We start from the raw sequence: 15,309 nt of genomic DNA, 5'->3' as shown, positions 1-15,309 counted from the left end.
GGAATAAAATTTAGAATATTCAAATTAGTTTATTAAACCTCAAGTATTTGTCCTGTCCTGGCCTCGTTTTTCTTGTAAAATAAATTCTTGAGCCAGCTGATAACGGTTTTTCGAACGAGGTGCTGCTTGGACATAATTTTCGCTACGTGGGAAATGTTTTGACAGCAAGTGTGACGTCATCGACGAAATTGAAAACAAAAACAAATTTTGCAATTTTCTGGAAGAAAATTTGAGAAAACTCGAGAAAACTGATTGTGTGCTAGCATTTTGTGTTAGTTTTTACAACTCATCAGCATGTGTGGAAACTATGAGTGACGCTGGTGAAGGCAGCGCCGGAATCGAACGTGTGGAGATGCTGAAACGACCGCGACTTCTCTCGTATCAGGGTTCGCAGTCGCGCTCCGCGGAACGGGATGTCGGATTACCGATGGCAGGGGCGTCCTCCAGCTCGCTGGAACAGCTGGACCGTCGTGAGCAGGCTGCGGATGATTTGCGCAGCTGGCAGGAAAGCCAAATTGCCCAGTGTGTCGGCGACAACATCCTCAACACGGTGCTGGAGCAGTACGTGAACTTCTACGAACAACGCAATAACCGGAACGGAGGAGCTGAGCAGCGACAGCGACAGCCACCACAACCGAACGATGACGAGGTGCTCGAGGATGAGGCCATCCGGATGGCCATCAACGAACGGGGTCTACAACGTGCGGGAACGAGCAGTGGAGCCACGGCTACCGCTGCTGCACTGGCGGAAGTTACGGGTGGCGAACAACCGGGACCCAGCTGGGCTGGGCTGGGACGCACTCTGGAGGACAACTTCATCCTCGATACGGCCGTGGCCGCAGCAATACAGGAGAAGGGACTGGTAGCGGGAACCAGTGATGCCGAACCCACCGATAGCGACGACAGCAGTATGCTACAGGAGGATGATACTAGGTAGTGGGAAAAGCCTTGGACCTCTCCCAGCTCCCGTCCTGCAATATTATTATTATTATCATTATTATAATCTTTACTTTCCAACGGTGTGCAGAAAGGAGAGGAAAAGAAAATGGTCTAACATCCAATAGCGAGGGATGAGATAGATCAAGCGAATATTTGAAGAGAAACTATTTTAATGTAAGTTCACCTTGTTATAATAAGTACCGAAATAAGTTTCTAAATAAAATTTAACGAAGCAGTTAAAGCTGCTCGTAACGCACGCTAAAAAACAGTAGTACCCTTAATTTCTTGCAGGTCGTTTTTCAAAGCATAATACAAATTGGTTCCGCAACATTTATTATCTAACGGAATTTTTCTGCTCTGCTAGGAAGTGTGTGCAAGTTTGTGTTCTCACAATATCCGCTACTAGTTATAATCGTTTGTATATCTAATGTTAAAAATTACGATGAAATAAAAGTATTTGTGTGCTGATTGAATGATGCTTAAGATTACTCACGGGTCGGACAAAGGAAGTCGTAGAAAGGGCGGCCGCTCGCTGCCCTTGTGTTGTGGTGTTCTCAAGAAACCAGTTGGCTCGAACCGGAACCAATCGCAAGCGGAGCCAAGGCTGTTTGCATATCTTGTACGGTTTGTGGGATGAAGAAGCATGCCCGTACAATTAGCACTCCAACGATAAACAATTATGCCCGTGTTTCACGGTGCTGCGTGGCCGTTACGGAGCCCCACTTGAGAGGAGCGATTTTGAACGAGTGATCAACCTAGACTGGGATTGGATTTCAAAATGGAGTCCCAGAATGGGACCTGTTATTCCCATGAATGCACTGAAGCGTGTACTTCGCATTTTCCAATTATTTTCTTGAATTTCTTATTAGAATGTTCCGAATTGTCATCTGCAAACGTTATGCTACGCACTGTGGACCGTTACACGCAGCTCGTTACAGGTGTTCCAAAAGACGAAAAGCTTTCCCTCGGTACGAACACCTTTTTGGCGGCTGTCGATAGATCTGCGCACGCCCGACGAGAAGAAGCTGTTGCATCTTATCGTGCGATGTTTTCGGTCGGCCGTCCGGAGCCAATGTCCAACAGGTTCCCCTAGGTAAGGGTAACATCGAACACAGACGACAATACTGGGCGACTCCATCACGCGGCGCACGTGAGCTCGAGGCAGCGAATCATCTTGGAAGCGAAACACAAAGGTAAACGATGCCGCTCTTTCGTGTTCCAGTTCGTGCGGTGGGCCCTAACAATAAACGCTGGCATTCAGGTTGGCTGGTTCGCTGGCTGGGAAACTGTAAACAACGGTGGCCACAGCCGGAGGGACGGTCAAATGGTGGTTAGCCTGCGTGTGAATCACGCCGCTGTTTGTTCTAACGCATGTAAACGCGTCCGTTGAAGATTGCAGCAGGCCATGGTCGCCATTGCGACGCGCCGCTCTAGCGATAAGCAGCGCAGCATTTGTTTGGTTGCGCCGCATCAGAGGGAGTCGAGATTACACCAGACAAACCCACCAACCCAATGCAATGAGGTAGCATCTTTGAAAGATTTTTAAAATTCAAAACGCCCCTCCTTCGAGGGAGCTAATTTGGCTGGCCAATTAACAGATTGACCCAAATACTGGCATGCAGCCACTAACATTATGCAAATTGTGATCACGTTTGTGCTGGAAAGAAAAATCTCTCTCAGCTGGACCCCCCCCACAATCGAACCTAACAATTGCCTTCGGGGGGAGTAGCGGCGTTGGGGTTCAGTTCTAGCTCACGCACGGCAGCGAGGTTCGTGAAGCTCTCGTGATGGCACGAAGTGTTGCTGTTGCGTGATTCGATGATATTCTTGGCTCTTGCCTTCTCGCTCGTCGACTTCGTAGAGCTTTCGCACGAACCTAAGGCCTTACGAGGGTTGCTGGTGGCCGGCATCTATCGCATCGCATCCCTTGAGCTGAGATAGTAGCAACAGCTTCCACGTACAACCAGCGCCACACCAGTCCAGTCTAGTGTAGTCGGTCGTTCGGATCACATTCAATCCGTGGGTATCGGACCGATCGGATGTGTGTGTTTCTCGTGCGCTACCACCATCTTACCGTCTTCGCGTTAGTGCTAATTTGAACCGTTTTTGCGCTCCATGACCACAAGAGATCACGCAGCGGCGACGCGGCAAAGACAAGGCCCGGTCTGGCCTTCCGCCGTTCGCCGACTGGCGTTTGTGTAAATAAATGCCATCGTCCAAAAACCACGTGTCCAAACCAGCCAGCCGCTCCAGAGTGGACGCACGCGAAATGTGCGAGCTCATCTGGCTATTCTTGGCGAGCAAATAAATAGACGACCACGGGTGGTTCTGGTGCTAGTGGTGCGGCTGCTGGTGGTGGTTGTGGTGCTCCTGGTGAATCCGTTACCGCGGTAGGAAAAAAATAAACGCAAAATAACCACCGAATCTGACCGAAAACATGGTGCGGCCGACGCGGCGCGGTCTGGTCTCCTGACTCCTGCAGTCCGCGGTTACTGTTGAAAGATAAATATTGTCTGTGCAAACGGTCTGATGTTCCGCAATTTGGCGCGGCACGCCGATGGGGCCCGAGTATCAGCGCCAGTGGCAGTGAGTTCTGTTCCGTGTTCCGTGAATCGTGTCTGGTGAATTTGTAGCACAAGACCGATGGTTGCTGACAAGCGTCCAGGTGTTAGTCGAACCTGTTGCTACCGTTGTGCCGCGATGTGACGATTTCTGTTTCCGGAATGTGCTCCAAAAACCGGGAGACAAGAATGCCTGAGCAAGAACTAGTATAGGGGCAAAGGCGGAGGAGAGTAGTTCGTGAAGTTTATTTGCTCACTTGCCCGGGTGTGGTTGCGCTCTGATGTCGCAAAGTTTGACACAGTTACAGAACGTAACAGGCCCAAGGTGCCCAGGAGCGAGGACATACGGAAATAGATCGCACTCAGCAGAACACACCCACAAAACCCCTTTTCAGATGGGAGCTTGACTTGCTGGAAATGTCATCCCTGTGATCCCGGAAGGACGGACTCGGTTCGGACTACAGAACCGAAATTCCTGAAAATTAGGGACCGAAATCGATCCTTCATCAAAATCCCTCCATTCCACAGTTCCGAGGTTTCTCTGTTCGTCCGAGAAAGTAGCAACAATCATTCATATTAAAGGATTTCTAGCGTCCTAGTATGTGTGTGTATGTTGTGCGTTGTGCGTCGTATCCTGTATCTGAACTTCTGTTGTGGCTTCCCGGTGTTAACTCTTTAATGTTCGATCCAATCTAGCACAATTCTGTGCGCCTGTGAGTGTGTATCAGTGGTACTATAATGGTGGTCGTCGCCTCTATAACAGTGCACGTTGGTGAATAGAAGTGGCACTAGTCCTAGCTAACTAGCCAATCAAAGAGCCTACAACCGTGAAAAGCAAGAGGGCAAGCACCTTCCAGCCAACACCTTGGACTGGAATCGACGCAACTTCAACACGCTATCCGAGCTGCTCGGTGGTTACGGTTCATTTGCAGTGAAAGAAGGGATTCGAGATCCTTCGTAATCCTCTGCGGCAGGTACGCATTGCTTCAAGGCTTCATGCCTCTCACACTGATGCGCCAACACTCGTCCCGTCTGTGGGTTGTGAAGAAGCAGCCGACCGTCTCGACGGCTGCCGATGGCGCACACCTGGCGCACCCTTGATTACATTTACGGGCTTGAAGCAGATTTCCTCAGTTTTCTTCTAATATTCCGTCGGAGTTTTCGCGTGAAAACTCCGTAGCACAAACACAGCGTGAAAAGCGGGCCACTCGGGTTTTGCCTCTGCACTCCGGTCGACCGTCGACAGGCTGTCTGGTGGTGACGTCGGTTGTCACAATGTTTTCACAGCGAAAACACCAATCCATCTGGCGCGTGTGTGCGTGTGTGTGTGTGTCAAGGCACATCTCCTGTGGGGACAGAATCCAATAATGTCTCTCTCATGCCCCACTGTCTTACTGTGGACGCATAAATCGCATCGCTAGTGAGGCGCATTCTATTCATTCTGTCGCAGACGGCGGTCACCGGTGACAGGGTGCACCTAGAGCGGCTCCGTTTGGTTTGGCCCCGGAGCGGCGTACCTCAGCTGCGTGGAATTACAACTGTTTATCTTTCACCGCAGCACCGAAACTCGCCCCTGAAGCTGTATACGCGTGGTGGCCAATCTGTGTGGCCACGACCATTCCCCGGGTGCTGGGTGTAATTACGCTTGCTTCGATGAATTTCAAGGTGAACGAGAAGAAGAGGAGACCCGAGGGGGTGGTATGGAAATTATCTCTCCTTTTCGGTTTCGTCGTATTCCGGACGGTTCGCCTGGCACGCATCCCGGAAAACCGATAAGAGAAAACCGATATTTCCGCGTTGAAACGCAAAATGGCACCGATACAAGACACAAGTGGAAAAGGGAAAGAAAGAGGGAGAGTGAGCGGAGTAGGCGACGCCGGAGGAAATGAAAACACAGCAGAGACGCCTGCTGCCATCTCAACAGGTACCACAGACAAGAGGTAGCTCATGGCACGTCTCCAGGGCCTTAAAGAGCTCGCTGATGTGTGACTGATCAGCGAGCCGATGTCTGGCAAGCTAGAACCCAGGTGAACCCAGAAATGTGAGTGAGTCAAAAAAAAAACACAAAGATAGAGAAAGAGAGAGAGCGAGAGTGATGGGAAAAAAAGGAAAATCGCAAAATATATGCAAACCATTCTGGCATTTCTCGTTGGAGCGGCCCCCTCCAACGGAATCGAAAGCCAGCAACCAGACCCCGTACCAGTACGGTTTCGTGTTTCGTTTACCGGCGTCGGATGCTTTCTATTTTTAGTTTGTTTTATTGATGGTAATCGATGATAGGTTTCATTTTACAATGCCACACAGGCACACGGGCACACGCACAAACATGCTGAGGATCGAGTGTTTCCAACTGATTGAAGAGGAACAAGAAAAGCAATAGATAGAAGAAATACAGATAACAGTAATGTACGCGCGTTTGTGCGCTGGTTGGTGTGTATGTGTGTTTGCGTTGTGCCAACATGTCGCTTGTAATGACTCAGCCCAGGGGCCCCTGATTATAATAGATCATCAAGCATATTTTCAGTCCGGTGTAGCAGCACCAACCAAGACGATGTGGAGGAGGATCATGATGATGATGGCTGGTAAATGTAGAGAGAACGTGATGAGGCAAGTGTTTAAAACCACCGTGCTTAGCGAAAGGGACCGCAGGGATCGGTGAGACCCGAGGTGATACAAGATAAACAGATGAAACCGTGGGGCACACACACACACACAGAGCACAGGGAGAGAACTGGACCGTTTCGTTATGATTAATGAACTGCTAAATGGCAACGATAAGTGTTGGCAAACATGCGACCAGTCGCTGAGGGATGGAATACCTTTTCGGACGAGGTTTTTTTTTTCATATTGCGCTTTGAAGTGACACAGTGAGATAGTCTTCTAGTCGCCAGAGAATGGTTTAGAGACGATGTTTAATGGTAGCGGTGTTGCGTGATGCGATAAGGTATTATCTTCTACCGAGTGGTTTGCCGAGGGAAAGTGTAAGATACCTGGACCGCTTAGCGGTAGCGGCGTGGTTCGCTTAACTCAATAAACGCTAAATGCCACCAATGGCCGGTGGTCGACCTTTGTTCTACGGTTTACATTTTGCACAGCAAAAAAAATCAATCTAAGAAAGCTGAAAATGGAACTTCCATCTCTTAACTACCGTCGTTGGTAATATCGGCCAGGGGATGAAGGCTCGGTCACCGGTTTGAATCAGAGTTCTATTATTGCCGACCGGATAGACGACTCACCGGAGAGACTATTAAAAAGAAACGTGATACCATGCCCCTGGATTTGAGCTGAGAATTGACTGTTACAGGGGTATGAAGTGAATTCTCCGAAAACTGATCGAGCGAGATTCACTATAATTCGTTTCGGTCCCGATCATTAACTAGGTGAACCGTGCACTGATTTGTGAAGACTTCAAACGCATAGCTAGAAGCGAATATAATGGAGTCGATCAATAATAAAAAAAATAGCTTTCGAGCTCTAAAACTCTCCAGTATGATGAAGTTGATGCACTTGAGCTAAAGCATCATGGCCTCCTTTTCTCGAGCTGACTTTTCAGCTCATGATCATCATCTTCATCCAAAAGCTCACCTTACTTCGTTTAGCTTCTTGAAAACCTTTTCTTACTTGTACTTTCTGTACATTCGCTCTATCGGTCCCTCGATACAAAGACGGTAAACCTCGGAGCCTTCCTTGTGAGTTTCTGGTTGCAGCAGCAGCAGCGAGTACTGCCAGCAACAATGGTCTTCCACTAACCGTATGTGCATCGCGCACTGTAGGGAGCAAGGAAAAGAGAAAAGGATTTGCTCCGTAGAAGGAAACGGTCATTATCGAAACTAAACCCGTGTACTTCTAGGAACTAACCGGCACTTTCCGACAGGAGCACCGTTGTGGAAGGATAAACACAAAAAACCACTCCGCGGGGAACTATATCTGTTGAATACCACACTGTAGCGACCACCTCTGTAGCGTGGCGTGGTGTTTGGTGAAAAGTTGTAATGAAATGATGCTCGCCCAGTTTCCTTCCATCCGTCCGGTTGACTTCTGTATCTCGGTGCTCGAAATGTACACTTCCGTTGCTGTACCACACATTCAAACACACACACACACACACACACACATATGAACGAGAGTGCACTGAATGTCCGGTGCAGCATCGTGCGAGATGTTAAGAAGGAATGTTAAAACAATAGCGCACCGCACCGTGCGGGGAATGGGATAGAGCCAATTTGTCTCGCAATGTTGCCCTCCATTGCGGTGTGGTGACATTTGTTGCGGAAGCAACAAAGAAAGGAAATGAAGTGTCGCTCTGGATGTGTTCATGTGTGTGTTGGAATGTCGTTCCCAAAGGACGGTTCACGATGGTCGTGGGAAAATGAAGGTTTGCGCCGTGGGTAGCATGTGTTAGATCCATGTGTTGAACCTTGCTCCCGGACAGAAGAACGACACATTTTCACTTCGTGTCCAATGGAAGATGGTGACAAATTGATCTTTCCACGAGGAAGGTTCCATTCGATTCATGCTGCTTGACGAAGGTACTCTAGAAGGCATTAAGCTTTGGTTCTTCACCAACGAGTTGATGATCGGTTGTAGTTCACAACTGAAACACGAGGATTTTGAAATGTAGAACAGAGTCTCTTCGAAGTATTTGAACTTTTCCGCACCGCGAATCTCTGACAGTTTATTGTGAAATCCTCTCAGCAAATTTAGCTTGGTAGGTCATGCCTTCCAGTTCAGAGAACTCCAACACGAAACGATCAAACGGGCAAAGATAAAAGATCAGAAGAACTATTCCGCAAATCTACGAACGGCGTTCACCGTCACAGCGGAGCAAAGAACATTCACATTCAGTACCCTGTCTGGCTGTTATGTTTTCAATGGAATTCAGTCTATTCGTGTACGGGAATCCGGTTCCTCCCTATGACCCTACACCACCTCACCACCTCCATGATGTGTGTTTTGAGAGCGAACTTTGCAAAGTTTTACGCCAACCAATGAATTGGCGAATCGGCATCGATACCCTGGCGAACCTGGCATGGCGGAATGTGTGCTATTTGCTGCCGGCAAAGTGAAACCACAACTATGAGCTCATAATACCTACCAGAGCAGAGCAGATGTTGACATACGTACTTGTCTCCATCCTGGTGCGTCTCTTTTTGTGCTGCTATCCGGTGCCGTGACGATTTACGTTTGTTTTGGGAAGGAGCTTTACTGGAGAGATCGAGAGTTTTTCCTAGTAGCAAAGTTGCAAGTAGGATTCTCTTTCAACCTCTGCTACACTTCCTTAAACCTGTTCCATAGAAGTTGAATGGAGACTTACATCTATCTGGATTTGATGCTGATCTGGCTTTAGCGATGACGAAGCGATACGAAACTCACAGAACGCTGCTCCAATTATTATCTGTTTCCAAGCGAAACTCCATGCCGTTCATGGAGAGGCACTTAAAGACGGTTTCGCGCGAGTACTGATAGAAACGCTCTGCGCGCTTAAAGCTGAACACTGACTGCTGCCCCAAACCACATTTTCAGCTTCCACTGTCTAATGAATTTCGGGCTAGCACGAAAGATTCGGAGAATTCCTTGTGGAACAATTTGCAAGTAATTTTCCACATTTTATTCCGTCCGTCGTGGTGCACGGAACATCATCATCGTCATCATCAGCCACAGCCGCTGAATTTATATCTTCATTTTCATTGTACTACTTTCTAATCGGTTTTTCACCATTTTCGTTGAAAGTTTCCCACGCTAATGAGGTACAGATAAGCACGGGCAAGGAATAACGTCTTTTGATTAGTAAAATATTCATTTCACTTCGAACATCTGTTCCAGGAACAACTCTATTGCACTTCAGTGATCACTTGTTGATATATTTGTTACGAACTCATCCTGGTTCAACAAGAATAACATTTCTACTATATCCAGTTTTAAAATTGATCTAATAAAAGCAAGTCATCCCGAAGCAGGGGCATCTTTGAAGTGCCTGGAATCCGCAGCAAAGCTCTAGAGAGGTTCGATAAGACCGCCAAAAACCTCCCGGAAAGCCGATGAAATTTGGCTGGAAATCCATCGGGAGCTCAACAGTGCGCCATGGGACGATGCCCTAATTCGATTGGTTGGCGGTGGTGCCTAAGCAAAAGAGAATATTTAATGCGCGCCAGCTTCGGAGGAACTGCTCAAAGCCCGTCCATCAAAAGCGTTTTAGTGGTCTTCGATGGAAGCCGCGCAGTCGAGTACGAGAGCAGATAATGGTAATGCAGTTGTTTAAAATTCATAACTTTCTCCAGGGCGTACATTTTGTACGTTGAATACCCCATCCGCGTCGAGTGTAGCAAACGTAAGAGCTCATTGTCGTCGGTTGGTGCTTGTGCATTCGCCGCCAGAAACGACGGACTGGGCGTCTCCATTGCCAGCTGTCACGACAGTTCGTGACGAACCGTCAGGATGTGGAGCGCTTCGTTTGATTGATTGATTGCCAACCGGGATTTTCCCGCACGCGAACGATTGCGAGTCTTCATCTTCTTCTATTTCCCATTATTATTTTCGCTGCTGATGGTTTTGGTGTTAAGCCCGATCGGCTAAAACCTCACACTCACTCGCTTCAAACCTGGACCTGCTGTGGCAGCATCACGTATGCTCTCGCAGTGATGCGGCTTTCCGGTTATCCTCTGCTCTCGCTTGCGGTTTTGCAAAGAATGCAGCCGCTTTGATGGGAGATAATGTGGATTGATTGATGTGGATTGTGTATAACCCGAGCACGTGGCTAAGCCACGGTTGGTACCCGATCCGCGGTCCAGCATCACGGTGCACGTTAGCTGTTAATCTAACATTTCGGATCTCTCGTTTTTAGTTAGGTTCATGAACAAGTTTAGTTTAATTGATCGTTATTGAGTTTAAATACGATGATTTCATGAAACATTGAAGCTGTTTAATTCATTTTATCAAGTGGATCTCGGAAATAATACACGCCTATGGATGGAGCTAAGTGAGGTATAGATAAACTGAGAAATTTGTGTCAGCCCAATGAAAACGACCGCTTGCTACGATCGTTAGGCACAAAAACAACAATCATCCTTCCGATATATCCACAGCATGATGGATGCTGACAGCAGAGTGGCCATTGGAATGCTTCACCGCGATTGTAGCCAGGAAAATATTAAACGAAAATTCAATGAACAACACAAACATGTTTTCTGGGAAATGGTTTACATTCGATGTATATTCTGGAAAGCCCAATGGAAGGAATGTTTGTTTTGGGAAAAACGATTTTTTTCTGTTTCCTTCCGCTGTCGGAAACGGTTGCCAGGATAATGCTACTGTTGAGGACAGAAATGGTCGAAAATCAATAGGTTATACAATGTAACTGACGAAATATAAAATGTGGACGCGAAATGGATCGATAAATGATTTCTTTGGAAAGTTGAAAGCAATATTTTGCACGAATAATCTACTATATGTGGCATTATTTAGACTGATCTTGAAACAGAAAGCATTAGCTTGATCATTTTACTCCTTGGGTTGCTTAAACAATAATATCTTAGATAATCTTTTTTCAATTTCATAAAATAAACAAAAAGTAATCAAAACCAAGGGATGTAAAATATCGGCTTCGGAGCAATTATTACGAACAAAACGGCTACCTAATTGCTACAATTCCATTAAAGTGTTCTCGCGAAAACCAATTTATAACGAGCCCAAAAGTAGAGGAAGCTGAGACGGAAACATTTCGCTCTTTACAACAATCAGCCCGTCGCTTCTGAATAATGGTTCCTTTTAAATTTAAGACTGGCCTCAACTTTCCCCTGTGGAAACTTCCATTAAAACTGGAAGCAGCGAACCGCGTTTCCTTCACGTCTACCTAGCAACCAATACGCCGACGAGCAAAAGTTTTACCAAAGGGTAATGTATGCTCACACTCATCGTAAGTAAATCATATTTTACTTCCTTGAATTGAGCTGTACACGTCGCGTGTCCCACGTGAGTAAGAAGTTTTGGTCTTCCGGACGCACATGCGGACTTGGAGTACATGATGAATGGAATCGAGGATGCGTGGCGGATGGAAGGAGTAGATTTTCGGCGAAAACGTTCATCCAAAATGATCTATATTGGGCACCCGGTAGTCAATAGAATAGCGCGGATTGATACAACCGACCATCGAGGCTGCTCGTGGACCATTGAAGGTGTCGAGTGATAGACCATATTGACTTTACACTCTCCAGGAGGAATCCAGCACGTGCCTACTCCCTGCTACATCCTACATCATGTTTCAAAGGGCCAAGGGCCTTGGATAATGTTACAGAAGCTTTTACCAGATTAACCATTGAGAAACATCACGAGAAAACTGAAAACGGATGCTGCATGGCATGCATGCAGCTCTCGGCATCTCGAGCAGTCGTGCATTGTTGTGCTTCGGAACCGTTGGATGCTTGTGGTCTTGCTAGTTATGCTGAATGGAGATTCCGAAATGTCAGAGATAACATGAGACTGTAGAGACAGAGAGAGAGAGAGTGAGAAAGAACGAATGAGTGGTGCTGCAACTGATGCCAGTGCTTGGAAGTCAAATTGCTTATGAAAGCGTCCTCGACCATGTACTCTGGTCGAGTGGAGTAAGCGCGCTGAGCTGACTGGAAAAGGACACTCCGGGATGGAGAATGTTGGACATGGAATGTAAAATTTACTGTCACATCAAAAGGATTAACGGAGGCAACATGGCACCATTACTTTATAATGAACGCTACCAGAATGAAAGCCGCAGCTTTGCATGAATCATGCTCATGCTCTGTAGCATGAATAGTTTATGCGACTACAGCTGTGCCACGTTACATCGCATTGGTCGCTTTTATGACGTTAGAAGAACAATCAGGTCTGCTCAATCGGTTCTGTCCGATTCCAAAAGTTTGATAAAAAGTTTTCCAATCTCCTTTACCCGCATTAAACGACAACGAGCCGGACAAACGGACTATGACAGGCAGATGATTTGGGTTGAACGGGTTTGCCGACCGAAAAGGCGAATTGTTACAACAATGTTCGTCGCGTTCTAGACAGATCAAAAACCCCACAAAAGAGTTGGAGTACATTCACGGGACTTCGAAGCTCAGCATTCGATGCGATAACGGCTGATTGGCACCTGGCGTAAGAAGTTATTTATGTTGTCCCCAAACCCGCGGCACTAATCACATGGCTTCAGTGGCGAAGTGGAAACACCAAACGCCGCCAGGAGCCAAGAGTGAAGCCGTTCAAGTCCGTAAGACGGTGGGAGTTGGTTTGTGAGGCTGGCCCAGACGCTGCCCTGCCCTGGTCTGTCGTACTTCCGGGGCCAGGAAATCTCGTCGAAAAGCTCTTCACACTCCCCAATTCACGGAGCAAAAGGTCTGCTGTCACCGCGCCTACTACGCGCTGAGTGTTCTACTCGATCGGCCCGTTTCACATGCCTAGTAGGCGTCCTTTCGAGACCAGTGTGGCAGGATGCCGGATGTGGCATGGTCCCGGGATCAGCCGAAGCAGTTACCCCTAATTTTCCACCTCCTCTCCTCCTGCTGCTCTATCCTTTCCTGAACCTCAGCACCAGCAGTGCCGTCGATGATGGTGTTAATAGTCATAATGACGTCCCAGGAGGAAGCAGGAGAAAAGCCCGCCCGGTTCGCTGGACCGGTTTGTGCTGCTGAGGCCGAACCGACGAGCTATTCGGTTTCCGCTCGGATATGGTGATGTGGTGTGCTGGTGGGTCGTCGTCGGATCGGATTCGTACTGTAATATTAATGTGCCTCAAGCGTTATTGCTTTTATTTCTACATTAAGCATATTGAGTTAGCTTTCAACGACGACGGCGACGACGACAGCGACAACGATGACGCAATGATGATGAAGAGAGGAAAGCAAGTAAAACGTAGCAGTAAGATGGAACGCCTTCAACGCGTTGAGAACGCCTCCAGTTTCTGTCTTTCACGAACGGGAATCTTCTCGTGGAATATGCGATGTAGACAGAATCCACGGTACAGAACACAACATTACCGGCGCCATTTCTCGAGAATCATGATTCTTCGAGGTGAACCGAGTACCGAGGCGTTTGGGAATGGTTGGGAAAATGTCGGATAATGTGGTGTTTAAAATTTTCCACCAATTTCCACCATCCGGGTCTACCGGGTCTTCGGTATCGGCGTAGCTGAGAAAGGGATGCCCTTGTCAACAGCGATCTTAAATTGGCTCACAGGAGAAGGTGTAGCGCAAGAGAAATGCTAAGAATTGCTGGTACATCTAGTGGCTAATAGGGCGGAGGGGGCTCATAGGGTGTGGAATTCACCCCACAGTTCGCAGAATCGGATCCGAAGCCCGTCCGGGGCCATATGCATATACATTTCGAATAATAGGCACATTCACCAGCCGTTCGGAGGTTCTAGCTCGTTCACCCTCGAGCTCACGTAACCGATGTCAACGGGCGTCGTCGTCGTCGTCGTCGGTCGTCCGGGGTCCTCTTATGGGGTGCTCGGTGTACCCTCTGCCACGGTGCTCAGCCAGTTAAGTGTAGTATCGTGTATGCTGCCTACGTTCTCTTTCCGCTGTAAACGGATCGATGAGTTTACGATTCGATTCAGACCCTCGATCGAGAAGGGCTTCTGGGTGGGTTTGTTTCTTCACTTTTGTCCTCTCCATGCCCTCACCACGCCCTCGAAAGGCCTTCTTCGGTACCCGGTGGTTATATTTTGGGTGCGGTGCTTGCACACCAACGGCACAAACACTCGCCGCCATCGTGCTACCGTGCATTTGGGGATCATCAATGATGAATAAAATTAGTTGTAAATTGATTGGTTTAAGGCAGAGTTTCTCTCAGAGGAGTGTAATGGCTCACTGAGGGGGGATCGTTGCGAGGCGGCGCTATCGAGGATGAAAATGAATACATAAAGCCGTTGCGTTGGCGTGCGTGGTGTCGTGTTTCGAGAACGCCATTCTTAGTATTTTGGGAGTGATGAGGAGACTTTGGAAGCCGCCGTGGCAATGTGATCGAATTGACAGTCTGGCGGCAACATGGCTTAGGGCGGGCTTAGAAGTTAATAGAGGGAGTAATATTGATCCGGCTCGAGAATCAAAATTTCCCCCTACTTCAACCTAATTTATCCACACATCCACACACACACACACATGCATCTTAGGACGATATTAGAACTGCCAGCACGCCATCTGCCAGCAAAGCCAGCCAGTTCATCAAAGTAACTCGGGTGTTTGTTTGGAGCATCTGCAGCAATGCATAATCAATTATCCAAACGGAAAAATAAAATATGACCCACACCGGACCGGCACGGGCGAGTCATACTAAAAACTACAAAGTATCCCAAAAATGCGCTCAAAATGATACAACATCCTGTTATTGTTTATATTTAGCTTAGTGTAGCGTTCGCCAGCGATTTCACAGCCATTTTGGTCCGGTGCCAAGATTTCCTCTACGTACAACGATAGCAACGGGACTCGCTGGGTCATAACTTTGGAGGAAAACGAAATGGCAGACCATCTGTAGAGGTGGTGGGGGAACGATAAATTATTTCTCCGTTACCGTTTATTCTAATCACAGTCCGGGATTGGAAACTCATAAAAAGTCATTCAAACACACGCGCTCGCGCACGCCCCCGCTCGGTGTGCCGGTGAGTAACCTTTTCTCAATTTATTTTCAAATATTCCTACCACCGAGGGACAGGAGCATCCTCTAGCCGACGGGGGGCGGACGCACCAATAACTCAATTACCGATTCCGGTCCGGCCTTAGCTTAATAGATATTTTATCACCGAGTGAGGGCGCGCACTCGAGCCCACCGAATGATAAGGACGTTT

General features: G+C 47.8%; 2 protein-coding genes across 5 annotated transcripts in view; both read left to right on the top strand.

Annotated features, from left to right (window-relative positions):
- Positions 1-179: 179 nt before the first annotated feature.
- LOC125948245 (uncharacterized) lies at positions 180-1,401 on the top strand. Its single transcript, XM_049674112.1, has one exon. The coding sequence runs from the start codon at positions 308-310 to the stop codon at positions 935-937; it is 630 nt and encodes a 209-aa protein (XP_049530069.1). The 5' UTR covers positions 180-307; the 3' UTR covers positions 938-1,401.
- Positions 1,402-2,944: 1,543 nt separating this feature from the next.
- Positions 2,945-15,309, top strand: part of LOC125948227 (adenylate cyclase type 6) — a 71,586-nt gene continuing 59,221 nt past the window's right edge. The window contains exons 1-2 of one of the 4 annotated variants that reach the window (XM_049674067.1): positions 2,945-3,022; positions 4,029-4,474. The gene's annotated coding sequence lies outside the window, so the exon portion shown is untranslated. Of the gene's footprint in view, positions 3,023-3,081; positions 4,475-15,309 lie in introns of those variants that run through there. The other 3 variants (XM_049674068.1, XM_049674066.1, XM_049674069.1) reach the window with 3 other exon arrangements.

The sequence above is a fragment of the Anopheles darlingi genome, chromosome 2 (assembly GCF_943734745.1).
Source record: "Anopheles darlingi chromosome 2, idAnoDarlMG_H_01, whole genome shotgun sequence".
Classification (NCBI taxonomy): domain Eukaryota; kingdom Metazoa; phylum Arthropoda; class Insecta; order Diptera; family Culicidae; genus Anopheles; species Anopheles darlingi.
The sequence above is the reverse complement of the archived record's forward strand: the minus strand, read 5'-3'. Positions and strand labels throughout refer to the sequence as shown.

Bases quoted from the DNA above. Each gene is read 5' to 3' on its own strand.
- LOC125948245 (XM_049674112.1), top strand. From the start codon at position 308: ATGAGTGACGCTGGTGAAGGCAGCGCCGGAATCGAACGTGTGGAGATG.